This window comes from Tasmannia lanceolata, unplaced genomic scaffold (assembly GCF_043159265.1).
Source record: "Tasmannia lanceolata isolate RefF3 unplaced genomic scaffold, GAP_Taslan_0.1 ptg000008l, whole genome shotgun sequence".
NCBI classification, from domain to species: Eukaryota; Viridiplantae; Streptophyta; class Magnoliopsida; order Canellales; family Winteraceae; genus Tasmannia; species Tasmannia lanceolata.
This window is the reverse complement of record NW_027518685.1, coordinates 42,172,545-42,199,290: the sequence shown is the minus strand read 5'-3', so window position 1 is coordinate 42,199,290 and position 26,746 is coordinate 42,172,545. Positions and strand designations below refer to the sequence as shown.

At 36.6% G+C, this 26,746-nt stretch overlaps 2 protein-coding genes across 2 annotated transcripts in view; both read right to left on the bottom strand.

Annotated features, from left to right (window-relative positions):
* LOC143882983 (uncharacterized) overlaps nucleotides 1-21,075 on the bottom strand; it is a 95,532-nt gene extending 74,457 nt beyond the window's left edge. Inside the window, exon 1 of the mRNA XM_077386356.1 lies at nucleotides 20,352-21,075. Coding sequence (XP_077242471.1) covers nucleotides 20,352-21,075 — 724 coding nt within the window. The remainder of the gene's footprint in view (nucleotides 1-20,351) is intronic.
* A 2,667-nt stretch (nucleotides 21,076-23,742) lies between these two features.
* On the bottom strand, nucleotides 23,743-26,169 carry LOC143882981 (uncharacterized). The gene has a single exon (XM_077386355.1). The coding sequence runs from the start codon at nucleotides 26,167-26,169 to the stop codon at nucleotides 23,743-23,745; it is 2,427 nt and encodes an 808-aa protein (XP_077242470.1).
* Between the last annotated feature and the right edge of the window lie 577 nt (nucleotides 26,170-26,746).

The window sequence follows — 26,746 nt, the reverse complement described above, 5'->3', positions numbered from 1 at the left end:
TTCACACCATCTTTACGATTTACTAAGTTTAAAAGATTGATATTTTATAAAGTTTCTAAAATAAGAAACTCTCTATTTTTTCAATATCCATCATTCATCAACTAAATCTCAGATTCAATACCCACTCATTCTTATCCCAAAACTTGGCTAAATGCTCATTGATATCATCTCTAGGGTTTCTTATGTCTAAAAGATGGATGTTTGATAAAGTTTCTAAAATAAGAAACCATCTATTTTTTAAATCTCTATTCTTCATCAACTAAATCTAAGATTCAATATCATTTCATCCTCATCTCAAAACTCAGCTAAAAGTTCCTTGACGTCATATATAGGGTTTCCTATGTCTAAAAGATGGATGTTTTGTAAAGTTTCTAAAATAAGAAACTTTCTATTTTTTCAATCTCCATCCTTTATAAACTAATTCTAAAATTCAATACCATCTCATCCACATCTCAAAACTTGGCTAAAAGCTCCTCGACACCATCTTTTGGGTTTCCTATGTCTAAAAGATTGATGTCTTATAAAGTTTCAAAATTAAGAAACTTTCTAATTTTTCAATCTCCATCGTATATCAACTAAATCTAAGATTCAATATCACCTCATCCCCACCTCAAAACTTTGCAAAAAGCTCATTGACACCATCTATGGGGTTTCCTATGTCTAAAAGATGGATGTTTTATAAAGTTACTAAAATAAGAAACTTTCTATTTTACAATCTCTCTCCTTGATCAACAAAATCTAATATTCAATACCATCTAATCATAATCTCAAAACTTAGCTAAAACCTCATGGACACCATCTATAGTATTTCCTATGTCTAAAAGGTAGATGTTTTATAAAGTTTCTAAAATAAGAAATTTTCTGTTTTTCAATCTCTATCAACAAAAGCACCTTGACAGCATATCTTGGTTTTCTTATATTTAAAAGATGTTTGTTTAATAAAGTTTCTAAAATACGAAACTTTCTATTTTTTAAATCTCTGTCCATCATCAACTAAATCTTAGATTCAATATCATCGCATCCTCATCTCAGAAATAAGCAAAAAGCTCCTTCACACCATCTTTACGATTTACTAAGTTTAAAAGATTGATATTTTATTAAGTTTCTAAAATAAGAAACTCTCTATTTTTTCAATATCCATCTTTCATCAACTAAATCTAAGATTCAATACCCACTCATTCTTATCCCAAAACTTGGCTAAATGCTCGTTGATATCATCTCTAGGGTTTCTTATGTCTAAAAGATAGATGTTTGATAAAGTTTCTAAAATAAGAAACTTTCTATTTTTACAATCTCCATCATTAATCAACTAAATCTAAGATTCAATACCCTCTCATCCTCATCCCAAAACATGGCTAAAAGCTCCTTGACACCGTCTCTAGGGTCTCATATGTCTAAAAGATGGATGTTTTTTAAGCTTTCTACAATAACAAACTATCTATTTTTTCAATCTCTATCCTTTATCAACTAAATCTAAGATTCAATACCATCTCATCCTCATCTCAAAACTTGGCTAAAAGCTCCTTGACACCATCCCTAAGGTTTCCTTCGCTAAAAGATAGATGTCTTACAAAGTTTCTAAAATAAGAAACCATCTATTTTTTTAATCTCTATTCTTCATCAACTAAATCTAAGATTCAATATCATCTCATCCTCATCTCAAAACTCAGCTAAAAGTTCCTTGACGCCATATATATGGTTTCCTATGTCTAAAAGATGGATGTTTTGTAAAGTTTCTAAAATAAGAAACTTTCTATTTTTTCAATCTCCATTATAAACTAATTCTAAAATTCAATACCATCTCATCCACATCTCAAAACTTGGCTAAAAGCTCCTCGACACCATCTTTTGGGTTTCATATGTCTAAAATATTGATGTCTTATAAAGTTTCAAAAATAAGAAACTTTCTAATTTTTCAATCTCCATCCTTCATCAACTAAATCTAAGATTCAATACCATCTCATCCCCACCTCAAAACTTTGCAAAAAGCTCCCTGACACCATCTATGGGGTTTCCTATGTCTAAAAGATGGATTTTTTATAAAGTTACTAAAATAAGAAACTTTCTATTTCACAATCTCTATCCTTGATCAACAAAATCTAATATTCAATACCATCTAATCATAATCTCAAAACTTGGCTAAAACCTCATGGACACCATCTATAGTGTTTCCTATGTCTAAAAGGTGAATGTTTTTTAAAGTTTCTAAAATAAGAAACTTTCTGTTTTTCAATCTCTATCAACAAAAGCACCTTCACAGCATATCTTAGTTTTCTTATATCTAAAAGATGTTTGTTTTATAAAGTTTCTAAAATAAGAAACATTCTATTTTTTCAATATCTGTCCATCATCAACTAAATCTAAGATTCAATACCATCGCATCCTAATCTCAGAAATAACCAAAAAGCTCCATCACACCATCTTTACGATTTACGAAGTTTAAAAGATTGATATTTTATAAAGTTTCTAAAATAAGAAACTCTCTATTTTTCAATATCCATCATTCATCAACTAAATCTAAGATTCAATATCCATTCATTCTTATCCCAAAACTTGGCTAAATGCTCGTTGATATCATCTCTAGGGTTTCTTATGTCTAAAAGATGGATGTTTGATAAAGTTTCTAAAATAAGAAACTTTCTATTTTTACAATCTCCATCATTAATCAACTAAATCTAAGATTCAATACCCTCTCATCCTCATCCCAAAACATGGCTAAAAGCTCATTGACACCGTCTCTAGGGTCTCATATGTCTAAAAGATTGATGTTTTTTAAGCTTTCTACAATAACAAACTTTCTATTTTTTCAATCTCTATCCTCTATCAACTAAATCTAAGATTCAATACCATCTCATTCTCATCTCAAAACTCAGCTATAAGTTCTTTGACACCATATATAGGGTTACGTATGTCTAAAAGATGGATGTTTTGTAAAGTTTCTAAAATAAGAAACTTTCTATTTTTTCAATCTCCATCCTTTATAAACTAATTCTAAAATTCAATACCATCTCATCCTCATCTCAAAACTTGGTTAAAAGCTCATTGACACCATCCCTAAGATTTCCTTTGCTAAAAGATAGATGTCTTACTAACTTTCTAAAATAAGAAACCATCGATTTTTTAAATCTCTATTCTTCATCAAATAAATCTAAGATTCAATATCATCTCATCCTCATCTCAAAACTCAGCTAAAAGTTCCTTGACACCATATATAGGGTTTCCTATGTCTAAAAGATGGATGTTTTGTAAAGTTTCTAAAATAAGAAACTTTCTATTTTTTTAATCTCCATCCTTTATAAACTAATTCTAAAATTCAATACCATCTCATCCACATCTCAAAACTTGGGCTCCTTGACACCATCTTTTGGGTTTCCTATGTCTAAAATATTGATGTCTTATAAAGTTTCAAAAATAAGAAACTTTCTAATTTTTCAGTCTCCACCCTTCATCAACTAAATCTAAGATTCAATATCATCTCATCCCCACCTCAAAACTTTGCAAAAAGCTCCTTCACACCATCTATTGGGTTTCCTATGTCTAAAAGATGGATGTTTTATAAAGTTACTAAAATAAGAAACTTTCTATTTTACATTCTCTATCCTTGATCAACAAAATCTAATATTCAATACCATCTAATCGTAATCTCAAAACTTGGCTAAAACCTCATGGACACCATCTATAGTGTTTCCTATGTCTAAAAGGTGGGTGTTTAATAAAGTTTCTAAAATAAGAAACTTTCTGTTTTTCAATATCCATCAACAAAAGCACCTTTACAGCATATCTTGGTTTTCTTATATCTAAAAATTGTTTGTTTTATATTGTTTCTAAAATAAGAAACTTTCTATTTTTTCAATCTCTATCCATCATCAACTAAATCTAAGATTCAATACCATCGCATCCTCATCTCAAAACTAAGCAAAAAGCTCCTTGACACCATCTTTTCGATTTACTAAGTTTAAAAGATTAATATTTTATAAAGTTTCTAAAATAAGAAACTCTCTATTTTTTCAATATCCATCATTAATCAACTAAATCTAAGATTCAATACCCACTCATTCTTATCCCAAAACTTGGCTAAATGCTCGTTGATATCATCTCTAGGGTTTCTTATGTCTTAAAGATGGATGTTTGATAAAGTTTCTAAAATAAGAAACTTTCTATTTTTACAATCTTCATCCTTTATAAACTAATTCTAAAATTCAATACCATCTCATCCACATCTCAAAACTTGGCCAAAAGCTCCTCGACACCTTGTTTTGGGTTTCCTATGTCTAAAATATTGATGTCTTATAAAGTTTCAAAAATAAGAAACTTTCTAACTTTTCAATCTCCATCCTTCATCAACCAAATCTAAGATTCAATATAATCTCATCCCCACCTCAAAACTTTGCAAAAAGCTCCTTGAGACAACCTATGGGGTTTCCTATATTTAAAAGATGGATTTTTTATAAGGTTATTAAAATAAGAAACTTTCTATTTTACAATTTCTATCCTTGATCAACAAAATCTAATATTCAATACCATCTAATCATAATCTCAAAACTTGGCTAAAAGCTCATGGACAGCATCTATAGTGTTTCCTATGTCTAAAAGGTGGATGTTATATAAAGTTTCTAAAATAAGAAACTTTCTGTTTTTCAATCTCTATCAACAAAAGCACCTTCACAGCATATCTTAGTTTTCTTATATCTAAAAGATGTTTGTTTTATAAAGTTTCTAAAATAAGAAACATTCTATTTTTTCAATCTCTGTCCATCATCAACTAAATCTAAGATTCAATACCATCGCATCCTAATCTCAGAAATAAGCAAAAAGCTCCTTCACACCATCTTTACGATTTACTAAGTTTAAAATATTGATATTTTATAAAGTTTCTAAAATAAAAAACTCTCTATTTTTTCAATATCCATCATTAATCAACTAAATCTAAGATTCAATACCCACTCATTCTTATCCCAAAACTTAGCTAAATGCTCGTTAATATCATCTCTAGGATTTCTTATGTCTTAAAGATGGATGTTTGATAAAGTTTCTAAAATAAGAAACTTTCTATTTTTAAAATCTCCATCATTAATCAACTAAATCTAAGATTCAATACCCTCTCATCCTCATCCCAAAACATGGCTAAAAGCTCATTGACACCGTCTCTAGGGTCTCATATGTCTAAAAGATGGATGTTTTTTAAGCTTTCTACAATAACAAACTTTCTATTTTTTCAATCTCTATCCTTTATCAACTAAATCTAAGATTCAATACCATCTCATCCTCATCTCAAAACTTGGCTAAAAGCTCCTTGACACCATCCCTAAGGTTTCCTTTGCTAAAAGATAGATGTCTTATAAAGTTTCTAAAATAAGAAACCATCTATTTTTTAAATCTCTATTCTTCATCAACTAAATCTAAGGTTCAATATCATCTCATCCTCATCTCAAAACTCAGCTAAAAGTTCCTTGACACCATATATAGGGTTTCCTATGTCTAAAAGATGGATGTTTTGTAAAGTTTCTAAAATAAGAAACTTTCTATTTTTTCAATCTCCATCCTTTATAAACTAATTTTTAAATTCAATACCATCTAATCCACATCTCAAAACTTGGCTAAAAGCTCCTCGAGACCATCTTTTGGGTTTCCTATGTCTAAAATATTGATGTCTTATAAAGTTTCAAAAATAAGAAAGTTTCTAATTTTTCAATCTCCATCCTTCACCAACTAAATCTAAGATTCAATATAATCTCATCCCCACCTCAAAACTTTGCAAAAAGCTCCTTGACACCATCTATGGGGTTTTCTATGTCTAAAAGATGGATGTTTTATAAAGTTACTAAAGTAAGAAACTTTCTATTTTTCAATCTCTATCCTTGATCAACAAAATCTAATATTCAATACCATCTAATCATAATCTCAAAACTTGGCTAAAATCTCATGGACACCATTTATAGTGTTTCCTATGTCTAAAAGGTGGATGTTTTATAAAGTTTCTAAAATAAGAAACTTTCTGTTTTTCAATCTCTACCAACAAAAGCACCTTGACAGCATATCTTGGTTTTCTTATATCTAAAAGATATTTATTTTATAAAGTTTCTAAAATAAGAAACTTTCTATTTTTTCAATCTCTATCCATCATCAACTAAATTTTAGATTCAATACCATCGCATCCTCATCTCAGAAAAAAGTAAAAAGCTTCTTCACACCATCTTCACGATTTACTAAGTTTAAAAGATTGATATTTTATAAAGTTTCTAAAATAAGAAACTCTCTATTATTTCAATATCCATCATTCATCAACTAAATCTAAGATTCAATACCCACTCATTCTTACCCCAAAACTTGGCTAAATGCTCGTTCATATCATCTCTAGGGTTTCTTATGTCTAAAAGATGGATGTTTGATAAAGTTTCTAAAATAAGAAACTTTCTATTTTTACAATCTCCATCATTAATCAACTAAATCTAAATTTCAATACCCTCTCATCCACATCCCAAAACATGGCTAAAAGCTCATTGACACCGTCTCTAGGGTCTCATATGTCTAAAAGATGGATGTTTTTTAAGCTTTCTACAATAACAAACTTTCTATTTTTTCAATCTCTATCCTTTATCAACTTAATCTAAGATTAAATACCATCTCATCCTTATATCAAAACTTGGCTAAAAGCTCCTTTCCACCATCCCTAAGGTTTCATTTGCTAAAAGATAGATGTATCACAAAGTTTCTAAAATAAGAAATCATCTATTTTTTAAATCTCTATTCTTCATCTACTAAATCTAAGATTCAATATCATCTCATCCTCATCTCAAAACTCAGCTAAAAGTTCCTTGACACCATATATAGGGTTTCCTATGTCTAAAAGATGGATGTTTTGTAAAGTTTCTATAATAAGAAACTTTCTATTTTTTCAATCTCCATCCTTTACAAACTAATTCTAAGATTCAATACGATCTCATCCGCATCTCAAAACTTGGCTAAAAGCTCCTCGACACCATCTTTTGGGTATCTTATGTCTAAAATATTGATGTCTTATAATGTTTCAAAAATAAGAAACTTTCTAATTTTTCAATCTCCATCCTTCATCAACTAAATCTAAGATTCAATACCATCTCATCCCCACCTCAAAACTTTGCAAAAAGCTCCATGACACCATCTATGGGGTTTCCTATGTCTAAAAGATGGATTTTTTATAAAGTTACTAAAATAAGAAACTTTCTATTTTACAATCTCTATCATTGATCAACAAAATCTAATATTCAATACCATCTAATCATAATCTCAAAACTTAGCTAAAACCTCATGGACTCCATCTATAGTATTTCCTATGTCTAAAAGGTAGATGTTTTATAAAGTTTCTAAAATAAGAAACTTTCTGTTTTTCAATCTCTATCAACAAAAGCACCTTGACAGCATATCTTGGTTTTCTTATATTTAAAAGATGTTTGTTTTATAAAGTTTCTAAAATAAGAAACTTTCTATTTTTTCAATCTCTGTCCATCACCAACTAAATCTTAGATTCAATATCATCGCATCCTCATCTCATAAATAAGCAAAAAGCTCCTTCAGACCATCTTTACGATTTATAAAGTTTAAAAGATTGATATTTTATAAAGTTTCTAAAATAAGAAACTCTCTATTTTTTCAATATCCATCATTCATCAACTAAATCTAAGATTCAATACCCACTCATTCTTATCCCAAAACTTGGCTAAATGCTCGTTGATATCATCTCCAGGGTTTCTTATGTCTAGAAGATGGATGTTTGATAAAGTTTCTAAAATAAGAAACTTTCTATTTTTACAATCTCCATCATTAATCAACTAAATCTAAGATTCAATACCCTCTCATCCTCATCCCAAAACATGGCTAAAAGCTCTTTGACACCGTCTCTAGGGCTCATATGTCTAAAAGATGGATGTTTTTTAAGCTTTCTACAATAACAAACTATATATTTTTTCAATCTCCATCCTTTATCAACTAAATCTAAGATTCAATACCATCTCATCCTCATCTCAAAACTTGGCTAAAAGGTCCTTGACACAATCCCTAAGGTTTCCTTTGCTAAAAGATAGATGTCTTACAAAGTTTCTAAAATAAGAAACCATCTATTTTTTAAATCTCTATTCTTCATCAACTAAATCTAAGATTCAAATATCATCTCATCCTCATCTCAAAACTCAGCTAAAAGTTCCTTGACGCCATATATAGGGTTTCCTATGTCTAAAAGATGGATGTTTTGTAAAGTTTCTAAAATATGAAACTTTCTATTTTTTCAATCTCCATCCTTTATAAACTAATTCTAAAATTCAATACCATCTCATTCACATCTCAAAACTTCGCTAAAAGCTCCTCGACACCCTCTTTTGGGTTTCATATGTCTAAAATATTGATGTCTTATAAAGTTTCAAAAATAAGAAACTTTCTAATTTTTCAATCTCCATCCTTAATCAACTAAATCTAAGATTCAATACCATCTCATCCCCACCTCAAAACTTTGCAAAAAGCTCCCTGACACCATCTATGGGGTTTCCTATTTCTAAAAGATGGATTTTTTATAAAGTTACTAAAATAAGAAACTTTCTATTTTACAATCTCTATCCTTGATCAACAAAATCTAATATTCAATACCATCTAATCATAATCTCAAAACTTGGCTAAAACCTCATGGACACCATCTACAGTGTTTCCTATGTCTAAAAGGTGGATGTTTTATAAAGTTTCTAAAATAAGAAACTTTCTGTTTTTCAATCTCTATCAACAAAAGCACCTTGACAACATATCTTGGTTTTCTTATATCTAAAAGGCGTTTGTTTTATAAAGTTTCTAAAATAAGAAACTTTCTATTTTTTCAATATCTGTCCATCATCAACTAAATCTAAGATTCAATACCATCGCATCCTCATTTTATAAATAAGCAAAAAGCTCCTTCACACCATCTTTACGATTTACTAAGTTTAAAAAATTGATATTTTATAAAGTTTCTAAAATAAGAAACTCTCTATTTTTTCAATATCCATCATTCATCAACTAAATCTAAGATTCAATACCCACTCATTCTTATCCCAAAACTTGGCTAAATGCTCGTTGATATCATCTCTAGGGTTTCTTATGTCTAAAAGATAGATGTTTGATAAAGTTTCTAAAATAAGAAACTTTCTATTTTTACAATCTCCATCATTAATCAACTAAATCTAAGATTCAATACCCTCTCATCCTCATCCCAAAACATGGCGAAAAGCTCATTGACACCGTCTCTAGGGTCTCATATGTCTAAAAGATGGATGTTTCTTAAGCTTTCTACAATAACAAACTTTCTATTTTTTCAATCTTTATCCTTTATCAACTAAATCTAAGATTCAATACCATCTCATCCTCATCTCAAAACTTGGCTAAAAGCTCCTTGACGCCATCCCTAAGGTTTCCTTTGCTAAAAGATAGATGTCTCACAAAGTTTCTATAATAAGTAACCATCTATTTTTTAAATCTCTATTCTTCATCAACTAAATCTAAGATTCAATATCATCTCATCCTCATCTCAAAACTCAGCTAAAAGTTCCTTCACACCATATATATGGGTTCTTATGTCTAAAAGATGGATGTTTTGTAAAGTTTCTAAAGTAAGAAACTTTCTATTTTTTCAATCTTCATCCTTTATAAACTAATTCTAAAATTCAATACCATCTCATCCCCATCTCAAAACTTGGCTAAAAGCTCTTCGACACCATCTTTTGGGTTTCCTATGTCTAAAATATTGATGTCTTATAAAGTTTCAAAAATAAGAAACTTTCTAATTTTTCAATCTCCATCCTTCATCAACTGAATCTAAGATTCAATATCATCTCATCCTCACCTCAAAACTTTGCAAAAAGCTCTTTGACACCATCTATGGGGTTTCCTATGTCTAAAAGATGGATGTTTTATAAAGTTACTAAAGTAAGAAACTTTCAATTTTACAATCTCTATCCTTGATCAACAAAATCTAATATTCAATACCATCTAATCATAATCTCAAAACTTGGCTAAAAGCTCATGGACACCATTTATAGTGTTTCCTATGTCTAAAAGGTGGATGTTTTATGAAGTTAGAAACTTTCTGTTTTTCAATCTCTATCAACAAAAGCACCTTGACAGCATATCTTGGTTTTCTTATATCTAAAAGACGTTTGTTTTATAAAGTTTCTAAAATAAGAAACTTTTTATTTTTTCAATATCTGTCCATCATCAACTAAATCTAAGATTCAATACCATCGCATCCTCATCTCAGAAATCAGCAAAAAGCTCCTTCACACCATCTTTACGATTTACTAAGTTTAAAAGATTGATATTTTATAAAGTTTCTAAAATAAGAAACTCTCTATTTTTTCAATATCCATCATTCATCAACAAAATCTAAGATTCAATACCCACTCATTCTTATCCTTAAACTTGGCTAAATGCTCGTTGATATCATCTCTAGAGTTTCTTATGTCTAAAAGATGGATGTTTGATAAAGTTTCTAAAATAAGATACTTTCTATTTTTAGAATCTCCATCATTAATCAAGTAAATCTAAGATTCAATACCCTCTCATCCTCATCCCAAAACATGGCTAAAAGCTCATTGACACCGTCTATAGGGTCTCATATGTCTAAAAGATGGATGTTTTTTAAGCTTTCTACAATAACAAACTTTCTATTTTTTCAATCTCTATCCTTTATCAACTAAATCTAAGATTCAATACCATCTCATCCTCATCTCAAAACTTGGCTAAAAGCTCCTTGACACCATCCTGTGGACCCCGATCCGAGAGAGCCGGCGGCGGAGGACGTGTCCCACGCGCTAACAGTCTCAGGATCATCCACATGAATGGAGAGCTCTACCAAGGAACTCTCAAAAGAATAATGCCTCTCACAGCATGAGTGGCGATAAGAAAGGTGAGATACCTCTCGATTCGGGGACTAGCCCAGATTCGAGGCGTACCTTAAACAAAGAAGAGTCGCCATCCAAGGAAAAAGGCAAATGGGCCTTGGATCCCATACTATGCTCTGTTGCAACGGATAACCAGAGATATAAAATAAGGTTCGTGCCTGGTTACGAATTCGGAAGGTCTAAAGAGCACCTCATCCGCCCAAGTGCAAACACCTGGTCTCTTATGCCATTTACTTAATAATTTTGAAGAGCTTTGGGCGAAAATCATATGAAATGGGAATGAATATCTCCGAGAAGACGTCTATCTAATCATGCATGTCTCGGAGATGAAATCAAAGGCACACAAGATAAAATAAAAGAAACATGTGTCACCTAAGCATAGCTAGGTTATAAGTGACATGCCTAATGGGTGTCTAAGTTCTGATGAACAAACACATGCATGACACACCAAAAAAGTATAAGGTCTGCGCAATAAAGTAAGAAAACACTGCAAAACATAGAAAATGACTCGATACCATACAACCCTAAAACTCTAATCTATACCTAGGCCCGAGTCTTTAGATGATCTGATGTTCATCCAAAGAAGCCTACGTATCCCCGCCTCCACGAGAATCAAGGCAACGTAGTTCTTCGCACCTATTCTAAGCTATGATGCCTAAGACATCTAGACCTCTATCCTAGACTCGATCTAAAAGACCGGACTAGTTCTTAAAGCTTCTTGTGTGATTATTTAAATTCCAATGGATTGTAGATTTTAGGACACCTTATATGCCTTAACTAAATGCAGGTTAGCCCTAAGCTAATGCAGGTGGTTCCTATAATCTATGTGTAACTAGGCTGTACGCCCTAAGGGAAACAATGGGATCACTAGCATATCCAAGACTTAATCATCAGTCGGCGATATGAATCGCCAACTGACTGGACGGAGGCGCTCCTATAACTCTAGGACAAACTCCTAACTCTAACACAAACACAAACAAACCACACAACACATCAAAGACAAACTCAAAACTCTAAAACTCTTTATCTAGGACAAACTACTAACTCTAGAGGAAGATCTTGTTGAAAATAAGGTTTTGAAGATTTTTGGTATTTTTTCTTAAAATGGGTAAATGATTTATTTACAAAGGTTTGGCTGGACCTGAGATAAGAATCTCAAGCTGCACTACGTACCTCGTGGAAGAGGATCAAGCCAACGTAGTTCGAAACAGATTTCCTAACTACTCCTAATGACTCAAGATTTTTGAGATTTTTGGTTTTTTTAGATGTTTTTGTTGTTTTTAAGTATTTTTGACTCAAGGGGGACAAATCCTATCATCATAAGAGGAGGACAGACTCCTGATATCCCGCAAAGGTTGGACAGCATCCTATGCTTTGCGGGGGAAAAGAACAGAAACACAGCTCTGCAAGGGTTGGACAGCATCCTATACCTTGCAAGAGTGGATAAAAACATGATACGATGAGAGGTAGAATAGAATCCTAACCCCTATGATGATAGAATTTGATTCCTGAACAAGAGGATTGACTCTCTAGACTAAGGACGGATTCCTGTGCTAGTGGACTAATCAAACTAAGATAAAGCTCAATAAGTAATAAGGAAAGACCTTGTGCATATTTGGCAAAGGTAAAACATCCAGCCGGGCCGGACAGCTACCTAGCCCTAGGGTGCAACAAATGTGCAACCCAATACCCATAAGGGTAAGGGGTATGATGCCAAGCCGAGTAGGATGTTCTCCCAAAACCAAATGATGCACAAAGAGGAGGATGCTAATAGAATGAGACTGGGCAAGTCTCTTAGACATATAGGTAGGATAGAGAAAAAATGCGAACAAGGAAAAAGAGACCTTGTGCATATTTGGTTTAAGTAAAACACCCAGCCGGGCCGGACAGCTACCTAGCCCTAGGGTGCAACAAATGTACAACCCAATACCCATAAGGTAAGGGGTATGATGCCAAGCCGAGCAAGGTGTTCTTCCAAAAACCAAGAGATGCACAAAGATAAGGTTTAGAAAGAAAAATGAGATTGTGAGAGACTCCTAAACAAAAAGATAAGCTCCAAGAGAGGTGCTGACGAGACACGGCATGTCTCCTAAGGATGGACTCACTAACGAGACAAAGCTTGTCTCTAAAGGATACAACTTTCTCTGTCTGAGACATAGCCTGTCTCCCTGAGAGGACTCTAGAGAACTCTTTCATTGCCCTTGCAATGAATGGATTTCTAATTTCTAGGGGATACACACCATAAAGACTTGGACAAGTCTTTAAATAAATGAGAGGAGTACTACTTGGACTAAGGGAGTCCCCTAAGGATGGGCTTAGGCTAGGGCCTTCATCGCCCTACAAGAAAAGGGCTAAGTAGTCTCTATAGAAAGAGAGAGAAGGGAGAGAGTATTACTGAGACTTAGTAATTCTCCCCTTTAAGATGGGCTTGGGCTATCGCCTTCATTCGCCCTTGCAATGAAAGGGGATTCTAGATAATCGCAAATTCTATTTCTATTCTTATAAAAAAAAATCAAGTGCTAAGCAAAGAAGAATTTTCAATAATAAAATACACAATCTATAGCAATCATGAAATGATAAACAACATTAATTAGTCCAGACCAGCCGCTGGATAGCCTAATAAAGTAAAAAAACAACATCAAACACTTCTAAACCAACCACAAACCCCAATACGGGGACTCCAATGAAATCAGATGATGCCAAAGTAATCATCTGATATCAAATACACATGATAATATTTCTAATCCCGCCTTGAGATCAGACAGTACTCATGTCGATAATATCGAACAGAGTAGTCATCTGATCTCCTTCTTCCTATTAACAATTTATTTAAATAAATAAATAAAAAAGTATTATAAGCCTGAAGGTATTCTTACCTGAACAATCTATTGATTACCGTCTTCAAACCCTAACTCAAAGCTTAGTATTAAATATTCAGCAGGTTAAATATATTTAATGATATTTCTAATTTGTACAAATTTTAGTGCCTTGCAAGGAGGAAGCAAAATAGAGACAGATTATGTGCTAAACAGTGAGGGTGAAATGTGAACAAATCTGTGTATATAAAAAGACTATCATATATGCAAATTTTGTGTCAAACCAAGGGCCAACATATGTGCAAATTTCAATGTTGAACTGAAAACATAACATTGGGCAAATGTGAATATTGAACCAAAACAGAACAGTGGATAGATTTTGTCAAAACTGTGAGCTGAAACATGGGCTGAATATGGACAGAATTTATGCAAAGACTGGTGCATAACTTGTGGACAGATTTTGTCAAAACTGTGAGTTGAAACATGGGCTGAATATACATGCAGAAATGTATCAAACAGGTAGCCAGATTGTAGACAGATTCTATGCTAAACATTTGTACTGGATTGTGCACAGCACAGAGGCTGATTTGAAGACAGATTTTGTGCATAAAATGGGACAGAATTTATAGGCAGATTTAGTGCAAAATTTGGGTTGATATGTGTACTGAATTGGTGTAAAATAAGGCTAAATCTGCTCCAAACAGGGGTAACCATATGGACGAAAATCTGTGTCCAATAGGGGTAACAACATATGCCAAAACAGTGACAGATTTTGTGCCAAAACAGTGACAGATTATGTGCCAAATAATGGACAAGTTATGTGCTTGTGGACAAAACCAAATGGGCAGCAGATATATACAATACAGGACAGTAGTTATGTGCTTGTGGGCATAACCTATAGGCAGCAGATATATACAATACAGGACAGCAGTTATGTGCAATAGTGGACGGCAGAAATGTGCAGAAAATATACATAAATCATTGGGCTGGTTAAGCACTGGTTATGGAAAGGTGAGGCACTTGATGGGTATTGGGTGGGCACTGGACTAGTTGTTCATTTGACGAGCTAAGGGCTGTTCATATACAAATGGGACATGATGGCTGTACATGTCAAATGAGATGGGGCTGAAATTATCAAATGGGATGGGAGGGCTGTTGATATCAAAAGGATGAGGGCTGCCCATATACAAATGGATTAGGGGCTGCTGTGATTGGGCTTAAACTCAACTCATGATCACTTACAAACCTTTCCAATGGCCTCAAGAGCTCTCAGCCAAGCATGGTATAGATTTATAATCTTATTCAATGCTATCCATAGATAGATTCTCAGACATGAGAGAGCATATAGGGGAAGCAATTAAATGACTAGGAGGATTGTATTCTGAACTTTCAACATGAGTAAGTCTCATCATGGGGATCAACTATCAAATTTAAAGAGCATGGCTCATCCAGTTCTTGAAGAGTAATCAAAGGGATTGCCTCAGAGTTCCAAACTTAGGTTGGGTTCAATGGTTTTAAACTGGCCATATCATTCTCTACTCCTCTAGAAGGCTCCAATGGAATCATTTCGTATAATGACATTAATCAATTTCAAGGGATATCAATCTCCAAGATGGGCTCAAAGAAAAGGTTTTGCCACTAAAAGACAAATCAGACTTTAAAAATGAAATCATCTCTAAGCTCTCTGAACATATATTAGGAGCTCAAAATCAGCTTGGAATTAAAAGTAAAATGACATTTCAGCTGCATCTAAAAAAAAAATGAACTGCATTCTCACCAACAGAAACTGAAAAGAAATCATGAAAATATATGAAGAGCAATTTAAGCTTTATGTAATTATTGAAACATGACAATGATAGCATTAAAGGTTCAGAAGGCACTGATATTAACACAAGAATCTTAAGCAGAGCTAAATTGAAATGATGCTAATTAAAATAGTGCTGAATTAAAATCAATGCAAGCCAAGCTAAGACTGTGATATCATCAAATCTCCGCCATCATGAAAAATTACCGGAGCTTGAACAAATTGAATTAAAAAAAAAAATCTCAAGTTTCAAAGAAGGACATGAGGAATCTGTAACATACCGGAGCTCCGATCTGTCAACCGGTTGTAGTCATCGGGATTTTATGGAAATTGCTGCGATTTCGTCAGAGATGGTGAGATTTTCGGATCTGACTGAAGAGTGAAGGAATTCACTAAAGATCCTTCGGATCTAAGCAAAATCAACTGATATGAAACAATGTAGCTGATGACAGGATCTAAGATAGGGCCGCCGGATTCCGGGAAAATTCACCGGAGAAGACAACTGTCTTTCTTTTCTATTTTTCAGATCCAAGTTTCCCTCTGTGTGAAACTTGATTTTTCAAGTGAAAATGAAAGAGAAAAAAGTGATAGATGATCAAGAAGGTGGAGAATCGGTAAAAAAAAATGGCTGGATGCTAGCGAGATTCGCCGGAGCAAAATGAAGAAGATGAAATCTGGTCCTAAAATTAAACAACTTAATCTAGGGTTTAAGAAAGAGAAAATGAGTACAGATCTAATCGTTGATGGAAGAATAGGTGATTTCGAGGAGAATACTGGTAATCAAAGATGATCGGAGGAGAAGAGAAAGAAAAAAAAGAAAAAGCTAGGGTTTATGATTTGGGGAAAATGGAGATCATAGAAGAAGAAAAAGAAGAAGAAGAGGAAAAGGAGGAATAGGAAATGATCTTAGCTGGAGTTTCGAGCCGGAATCATGACCGGAGTGTGACCGGAGAAGACGAAGATGAGCCGGATCTACTCTCTCTCTCTAAGCTTTCTCTCAGACTCTCTCTCTCTAAACGAATATCGCCTCTTTTCTTCTTTTTTTTGTTTCGGCTTTTTTTTTCGTATATATAGAAAAGAAAGGGGGGTTGATAATGGCACTACTGCTTGATGGGCGCACGAATGCGCGACCCCATCTGGCTAAATCACCTCCCACATTTTGATAACTGTACAAACTCCACTTGTCTTTTCCGAATTTTTTTGTCGGATTTTTCTGAAACTTTGCCGGGGCATTTCCGAGGTTTTAAGGCTTCTAAAAATGTATTCATGGGTATTTAGGGGCTTGATTTGACTTGGATTTTTCCTAAAATACAAGGTTTTTAGGGGAAAATAAAAATTTAGTGGGCCACCCTTCATTGCACTATACACGCTCTCTCAGCCCGATTGCTGGGCAAACGAGTCCCGATCTCGATGAAATTCTGCAAGGGGTTAGAAGAGACCCTAATCCAGAGATTCGGATGGATTTGGCACGAGTCGGAAAGGTTTAGGGCTTAGTCAAAATGGGGTGTCTACAGATGCCCCTCTTTGGCAGAGCGTGCTTGTCGCGCGAATGTCAAAGCTGAACAGACGTCACATTTTGACTAGCCCCAAAATTGATTTAGAGAATGGGATGGAGAAAATGACTTGGTGAAAGTTGGATTATAAGAGGATTGGTTTGTTAGGAATGTTGGTTTTCTGCTCAGAGGCGGATGGTTTTATGCTCAGAGGCAAATGGTTTACGCACGGAGGTTGAAAGGTTTTAGCTTAGATGCTAGGGAATTTTAGCTCGGAGGCCTGAGTTTTTGCACAGAGGCTTGTTTCTATGTTCAAAATCATGATTTTATGCTCAGAGGCGAGGATTTATGCTCGGAGACAAGGAATTTATGCTCGGAGGCAATGATTTATGCTCGGAGGCAAGGATTTATGCTCGGAGGCAGGGTTTTATGCTCGGAGGCAATGGGTTTATGCTCGGAGGCAGAGTGTTTATGCTCAGAGGCAGGGTTTATGCTCGGAGGCAAGGTTTTATGCTCGGAGGCAGAGAATTTATGCTCGGAGGCAAGGATTTGTGCTCGGAGGCAAGGATTTGTGCTCGGAGGCAGGGTTTATGCTCGGAGGCAAGGTTTTATGCTCGGAGGCAGGTTTTATGCTCAGAGGCAGGGTTTATGCTCAAAGGCAAGGAATTTAATGCATAAAAGTTTGATTTTTAGCTCGGAGGCTTGATGGTTTAATTTTAATGCTTGGTTTATTTATATTGTGGATAGAAACTCCACTGGGGATTATGAGATAGGTTTTCAATAAGATGATAAGAAAGACTCTCAGAGGAATTTGACTAAAGCCCTACTGAAGCTCTTCTTATCTTCATTTAATGAAAATAATTATCTCAATTATCAGAGTTCACTTGATATCTTTTATAACCTGAACAGGTTATAAAAAAATGCCCCTAGTATGAATTTACTTCCATGACAAATTCATAGGAGAGCAAACACAGGGAAAAAGGTAAAAAAGGGTTTCATTTCCTAAATTTTTGAAATTACAAATCTTTTTATATATAACAGACTGAATCTGCTAATTTTCTTCTCTTTCTGTCCGCTGCCAATACTTCGAATGGTCTGAGTACTATCCTTCTGAATTCTGTTCTGCTCTGTATCATTTTCAAGGATCCACAACTTCATCATTTTTCCATCACTCCAACCTTGGAGAGACATTGACCACACAGGACTCCCCACACAAGACTTTGGAGTTTAACCCTGACTTTGACAAGGACTGAACTGTGGCTAACAACAAAGGAGGACTTCGACCATGACTTGGATTCTAAGAGAAACTGAATCTGCTTTTCAGCCTGATAAGTATTTTAAAATGGTACAGTCTACCACTTCTTAGAATCTTTCAAAAACCGTATTTAAAGGTGTTTCATTCCTCTTTTCAGGTTTTCCGTCATGGTTATTATCCCTTTGGTTTGCTTAGTCTTAACTCCTTAGCTTATAGAGTGTCACAAGAATCTCTACTGGCGCTTACTCAGACTTCAGAGTAATGCCTCAGAAGAAATAAAGTCTTGCTGGCATTCAGAGGTTTTATCCTTTTGAAGTCACTGCCATGACCAAATCACCTTTTCAGGTTTTTGATTTGGCGGACTGCCTGCCTTATATTTTGCCTGGACTGTCTGCCCTTGCAGATTTTCTATCCAGCAGGCTCTGCACCTTGATTTTTGCCTAAGCCGCCCTTTCGGGTTTTCAACTTAGCAGGTGAATGACCCTAATTTTTGCCTAGACCGCCCTTTCGGTTTTTCAGTCTAGCGGGTCTAAGACTCCATCATTTTTTCTTTCTTTCTGTTTCTCTACAAACCTGGACCTAAAATACACCAGAAGGACTTTTAGGTAGGCTTGGGTTCAAACATGTTACATATTGGTGATTTTTCATGTATTTGACCGAATCTGGCTCTCCAGACTGCCTACGTATCCCCAAAGAGAATGGGAATCAGGTCCGCGTAGTTCGCCCATTTTTGGGGTTTCAAGGATTTTTTGTTTTGTTCCTTCTTTCATATTTTCAAGGATTTGAAAGATTTGAAGGATTTGAAGAATTTGACCGAACCCGAATTAATCAGGTGGCCTACGTATCCTGTAGAAAGGAATCAGGTCAGAACGTAGTTCAAGCTTACTATCTTTTATGACGCAAGTCATAAAAGATGCCCCTGGTTTGTGTTTGTCAAGAAAAAGGGATTTTTTTTTTATAGGCCCAAAGGGTTTGCAAACGGTATTTTGACTTTTGGGTTGTTAGCTTTTGGCTCTGATTGATCAAGGATGGCCTCCTGGTGTATTTAAGCATAGTACTTCTTTAGTTGGTCCAGGTTTGTAGGTTCTGTTAATTTTTCTCCATTTTCATTGAGGAGTCTTACGGCTTTTCCAGGCAGGACTTTATCAACAATGTAAGGACCAGACCAGTTTGGCCTGAATTTTCCTCTGGGATCGAACACCGGTGCTCGATAAGATTTCAAGACGAGATCTCCTGGTTTCAGGTCTCGAACCTTGACTTTCTTATTGAATGCCCTTTCGATTCTTCTCTGATACCCTTGGATGTGGTATAAGGCTCTGAGCCTCTTTTCATCAATCATCTGCAATTCATCATGTCTGACTTTTGCCCACTCAGACTCTGGCAGATTCGCTTCCATCATAACTCTTAAAGACGGGATTCTCACTTCAACAGGGAGGACTGCTTCCATTCCGTAAACTAGAGAGTACGGAGTTACACCTGTAGAGGATCTGATCGACGTCCTGTAAGCCCACAAAGCATACGGGAGTTTATTCGACCAATCCTTATAAGTTTCTGTCATTTTGCTAATAATAACCTTGATGTTCTTATTAGCTGCCTCTACAGCACCATTTGTCTGCGGTCTGTAAGGAGATGACTTATGATGCTTGATTTTAAATTCTTCGCACAGGTGCACTACCTCTTTCTTGAAGTGAGATCCATTGTCAGAAATCAACTCATGAGGTACTCCATATCTGCAAATGATGTTTGCACGGATGAACTTCGCAACGGTATTGGAAGTTATAGAAGCATATGAAGCAGCTTCTATCCATTTTGTGAAATAGTCAATGGCCACCAAGATGTACTCGTGCCCACTTGACGACTTAGGATAGACTTTGCCAATGATATCAATCCCCCATACTGAAAATGGCCATGGCGAGGTCATAGAATGCAGCTCTGACGGAGGCACATGAATAAGATTCGCATAGACTTGGCATTTATGACATTTCTTCACAAATGCGAAACAATCTGTTTCCATTGAGGGCCAATAGAAACCGAGTCTAAGGATCTTCCTTGATAGCATTTTACCATTCATATGAGGACCACAAACACCTTCATGTGTTTGTTCAATGAGCTCCGCAGCCTGATCTTCATCAACACACAGAAGCTGAATCCCATCAAAGGATCTTTTGTACAATTCTTCACCACAAATGATGAAGTTAGCGGCGAATCTCTGAAGAGTTTTTCTCTCTTTGCTGGAAGCTTCAGGGGGATGTCCATTGCCTGAAATGAGATTTTGGATATCAGTATACCATGATTTTCCATCTGGACATCGCGCTGATATCTCAATGGCATTTACATGCGCTGGAGCCCATTGCGACCTCACAGCTAAAGGTTGGACCTCCATTGTCTCAGAAATATCCAACATCGAGGCTAAGGTAGCCAAGGCGTCTGCAAAATGATTCTTGGTTCTTGACAGATGGGTAAATGTGATATTCTTGAATTTCTTGGCCAGAGATTCGAGATAAAAATTATACGGGATCAATTTTGATTCTCTTGTCTTCCAATTGCCATTGGTTTGACAAATTATCAGAATTGAATCTCCAAATACATCAATCTCTTGGACTTTCAAAATTAAAGCTGCCTCAAGTCCTGCGATACAAGCTTCGTACTCTGCCATGTTATTTGTACATTCGAATTGTAACTTGATGGATATCGGGATGTATTCTCTCTTGGGAGATACAAGCACTGCTCCTATTCCTTGTCCTCGATTGTTTACGGCTCCATCAAAATACATTGTCCATCTGGTACTTGGAATTTCTCCTTCAAGTTCCATGATCTCTTCATCAGGAAATTCAGCCTTCAGAAAAGCATTCTCCTCAACAGGAGCATCAGCTAGCTGCTCAGCAATAACCCGTCCTTTGACAGATTTCTGAGTGACGTATGTGATGTCAAACTCAGATAACAATAGCAACCACCTTGCAGTTCTTCCTGTAAGGGCGGGCTTCTCGAATAAGTACTTCAACGGATCCATCCGTGAAAGCAGAAATACCTTATTCGATAATAGATAATGTCTAAGCCTTTGAGTCGCCCAGACTAATGCTAGACAAGTCTTTTCCAAGATAGTGTACTTTATCTCATACTCTAGCATTTTCTTGCTGATGTAGTAGATAGGCTTCTCTTTCTTAGATCCTACATCCTGCTGAGCAAGCATACAACCCATTGCTGTATCTGTGATGGACAAATACATCAACAATGGTTGACCAGGAATGACTGGAGATAAGACAGGAGGCAAAGACAAACACTGCTTAACCTTTTCAAATGCTTCCTGACACTCTTCATTCCATTTCTTGGAGGAATTCTTTTTCAATAATTTGAAGATGGGTTCACATGTCATAGTTAAATGAGATATGAATCTCCTTAAGTATTGCACTTTGCCAAGGAATCCACGAATCTGCTTTTCTGTCTTTGGTGGTTGCATTTCTTGGATAGCCTTGATTTTCTGAGGGTCCACTTCGATTCCTCTTTCACTGACCATGAATCCAAGCAACTTCCCTGACGTGACCCCAAATACACATTTATTTGGGTTCAAGCGAAGTTGAAACTTTCGGATTCGCTCAAAGAACTTTCTCAAAGCGACTGTATGCTCTGGCCGAGTCCTGCCTTTGACAATCATGTCATCGACATAGACCTCGACCTCCTTGTGAATCATGTCATGAAGAAGAGTTGTCGCAGCCCTCTGATAGGTAGCTCCAGCATTTTTGAGACCAAACGGCATGACTCGGTAACAGTATGTACCCCATTGAGTAATAAATGCCGTCTTCATCATATCCTCAGGCGCCATCTTGATTTGATTGTAGCCTGAAAACCCATCCATGAAAGATAACAGAGCATGTCCAGCAGTGTTGTCTACCAGGATATCGATGTTCGGAAGAGGAAAGTCATCTTTTGGGCTCGCCTTATTCAGATCTCTGAAATCAACGCACATCCTGACTTTTCCATCTTTCTTCGGCACAGGAACTATATTTGCAAGCCATTCGGGATATTCCACTACTTCAATGAATTTTACCTCAAGTAGTTTCTTCACCTCATCATGAACCTTTAACTCCCATTCTGTCTTGAGTTTTCGGAGTTTTTGCTTCTTCGGTTTGATGCCAGGGATTAGAGGTAATCTGTGCTGGACAATGTCTTCACTCAATCCCGGCATGTCATCGTAAGACCAAGCAAAGACCTCCTTAAAATCTTTTAGCAAGGTGATTAATTCTTTGCGCTCCTCAGGAGATAAAGTTTTGCCAATCCGAATCTCCCGAATTAAAGTTTCATCACCTATATTTACAGTTTCAATTTCTTCTTCGAGTGGTTTTGCTCGGTGAATCTCCTCTTGTTGAATCATGTATTTGATTTCAAAAGGAGTTTCGTCGGCTTCCTCGTTTGAGGGGGAGTCTTGATTATTATTATTATTAGTTATTTGATCAGGCTTTGAAGCAGAATCAGAAACAGAATTAGAAATAAAGACAGGATCGTACACAAATGAGTCTTTTATTTCTTTTGCAGAATTGATGATTACATCGAATGATTCACCCACATCGGGCGTTACAGACTCTGAATTCAAATGAAATGACATGTTGACATCAGTATCAACATAGACAGGACTATCTACAAATGAAGAATCAGCGAAAACATCCTCTGACCGAGACTCGACAGGGACCGACTCTTCACCACCTCCGAGAACTACTCTGACCTCTATGGTACCTGCATCAAAAGAAAAGTTAGAAATGACAGACTCTGGGTTGAACTCAGAAACTGACACATTTTTTGAAATGACTGACTCTTTTGAAAGGACTGGACTATACTGGAGGACTACTTGGGGTATAACCTGTGCGGTCCAATTGTCTAAGGGTCCAGTAGCTGGAGTAATGCAATTTTTGGGGCTCACGAAAGGCACATCTCCTCCAATCATAGCGATGATTGGGGCCTCGACCTGATATAGGGAGTCTAGGAGATGCGGCTCAATATTTTCCACCCAATCTGCAGCTGGATCTTCTGCTATCGCTGCCAAGGTAAACTGCTCACTGTAGAAGTCTTCTGATAACTCATCAGTGAAGAAGATCTCTAACCCTGGAAGCCTCTTCCCAGTCTTATCGCACCAGGTCCCAGGAAAACCATAGAACGGACAGTCTGCCCCTTCTCTTCTGAATCGGCCGTTCATAATCATGCTGTACGGTCCTGTCGGAAATTCTGTACCCCGACGACGGCATTCAGCCCTCTTCAACATATACTTTCTCATTTCTTGAACCTCTTTTCGGGTTGGCTGATATCCTAACCCGAATAAGCCATCTACTGCTTTCAACTCTGGCCACTCAGTAGGGCCCTGTAGATTTCTTCCCAGGCCAGCTCCTGGGACATAACCATATTTTCTCATTATCTTTACTACTTGGGTGTTTGTGCTTGAGAGAAACATTATTTCTTCATTCATTGCTTCCCCAAAGGAAATAGTAGAGACTTATAAAGAAAAGCCGGTTAAACTAACATCTCTTGATTTTTCAGTGATCAATTCAGATGTTATTTGACCAATTTCCGGCTCAGGGTCGCCTCGCACTGTGATCACCCGATTGTTTCGGACAAATTTCAATTTTTGGTGAAGTGTGGAAGGAACGACTCCAACTTTATGAAGCCACGGCCGGCCAAGCAGGAGAAAGAAAGATGTTTTGATGTCAAGAACCTGAAACTCTATCTCGAAAGTTTCACCTCCTATTTCGACTTCTGTGGCGAGTGTCCCAATGACATCTCTTCTAGTTCCGTCGTACGCCAATATCCCCTGTTCCGACGGGATAAAATCAGCTGGCTCGAATCCTAGAGTAGTGGCGGTGCTTAAAGGACATACATTTAAAGCTGACCCATTATCCACTAACACCTCGGGGACTCTCTTCTTGTTGCACAGTATGGTGATACGGAGAGGTCTTGTGTGATCTCTTCCTTCTTGAGGCAGATCCTCATCAGTAAATGACAATGTTCTAGAAACCCTGGCCATTGCCACGAGATTGACCAACTCATCGGGGGTAATTTCAACTGATACTTGAGAGGCATTTAATTCTCGAAGCACAACCTGTCTGTGTTTCGGTGATGCCATTAGTAAACCCCAGATGGACACGTTAGCTTGTGTCTTATTCAGTTGTTTCAACAAATTTTCTTCCTCTTCATCCACAGTCTGCTTCTGTTTCAGATTCTCTGCAGCTCTTACAACTTCGGCAGGATTTTCTGCTCTGAGTTCTGCAGGTTTGAAGACACGACCACCTCGTGTGACATGGCGGAGCTCGTCACACTGATCTTCCGGAAGCAACAAGTCTCCTTCTTCCAATCTTAAAACATAAGGGATCTTTTCTTTCATCTCTTCCTCCTCCTCACTCTTGAGGACATAAGAACAAGAACACTCAGAGGATCCTGTTAATCCTTCATCTAGAGGGGACAGTATGTAAGGTTTCTTGTTTTCGATCGCTTCATCTTCATCATCCCATCTCAGAACATACGGTCTATCAGAAATAACCGCACAAATACGGGAGTGATCTAAGAGGATTTCTTCAGTGAAAATGGCATACACGTTCGGGGGAGGGATTGCATGTGTAGGTAATGGGTTTCGAGTGACGTTCGGTGCTTCAACGGCAAGATCCTTTGCTTCTATCATGTCTTGGATCTTGTGTCTTAAAGCCATGCATTTGTCAGTCAAATGCCCTGAATTCTGATGATAATCACAGTACTGGTCCTTCCTCCAATACTTGGGCAAAGGGTTAGGAAGCTCTCTAGGTTCCAACAAAGTGATTTTTTTATCTCTCAGTAACTTCTTCAAAGCCACTGATAAGGAGTAAGGGAGAGGGTCGAACTGACGAAAGACCTTCTTTTCCATCGGCCTCCTGACCTCGGTCACTGCTCTGGATTGCGGTCGGTCATAACCTGGTGGTCTGGCATAACTGGGAGGCCCGGTATAGTTAACACTGTGCACCTCCTTCGGTGCCACAATAGGTCTTTTTCCTTCTCTCACATCAGACGAAGGTCTTGATCTCAGTCCCTTGGACAAAGCATCTTCGATTTGAGTTCCGGTTTTGATTAGAAAATCAAAATCAATGAAGTACTGGATTGCCATGTGGTGATAGTATTGAGATGATAAGTTTTTCACAACAATCTTGATCTGCTCTGAGTCAGGCAAACGGTGAGTCATCTGCGCTGCCTTTCGCCTCCATCGGCGAATGAAAGAAGTGAAGGTTTCATTGTGCCCTTGTTTCAGCGCCTTCAGATCTCTTTTTGTCACATCTATTCTCTCCTCCATGGAGAATTGCTCAACAAATCTATTGGCAATATCCTCCAGAGTTCTGATCTCTTCGGTTTTCAAGCTCAAAAACCATTTCTTTGCTGTTCCAGTAAGAGATCTAGGGAAAAGAAGTGCAATCTGCTCTGGAGTAAGCCCATGCTGCTGTAAGAGAGGAATAAGGGCTTTCAGATGACTCTTGGGACATCCTGTCCCATCATACTTATCATGATCCGGCATCTTGAAATTAGGAGGTAGCACAACTCCCGGTATTATCATATACTCGGCCATGTTTAATTTTTTCGGACCCTGCATTTTCATGTTCTTCATTTCCTGGGCCATCTTATCCAACCTATCGACTATCCCCTTGCCTTTATCCAGATGGGGGAGACAGTTCTCTTCTTCATACTGCTCGTCATCAGAATTGTCAAAGACTGGCAACACAGGAGGCTGAGCCATCGTAGGAGGTGGGCGAGGCATGATTGGGGTTTGCTGAGGTGCAGGATTTTTGGAAGTAGATTCTCTGTCATTCTTTAATCGGGCTATTTCTTCATTAATGGTACTCAATTGTAACATTATCGCTTTCATCATCTCATTGGTGTCCATACCATTTTGCCCATTCTCTGCCATCGCTTCAGGGGTTGGTTGCACTGGTGAAAGTATTTCTTGAAAATTCAAGGAAGGTGATAGAGGAGAAGGAAAAGAAAAAGGTGACAAGGATTGTCGGCTCAGCCTGGAATCAGATGTCTGACGGGACCAGGTTGGTTTTGAAACGAGGATTTTCTTAGGAGCAATGGCTGCTCAATCAAGAATCCTGAAATGGAAGTATAATCACTAGATTAAAATTTTGATAATCGAGATAAACTATTTTGATCAAACAATGGCAAAAGAAACAAAACACACTTTCATTAATAAGATTCAAATCGTGATTACAACGGATGAAAAATATTAATCTCTGATCACAGCTGGATAAACAGACTTGACAATAAATGGGAAATGCAGAAATCGGAATAACAAAACATGATATGGATCTTCAAGGTTCCTCAATCCGAGCTCGCCGGCTTGCGGGCTCTTCCGATATTTCTCCACGTCGGAATTTGCGAGATAAACCTAATCTCCTTTCTATATTTTTGTTTCCCCAAGCAGCCACAATGGGTCGGACGAGATCCGGAGTAAGATCTTCACAAAGAGGAGGGACTATGATTCC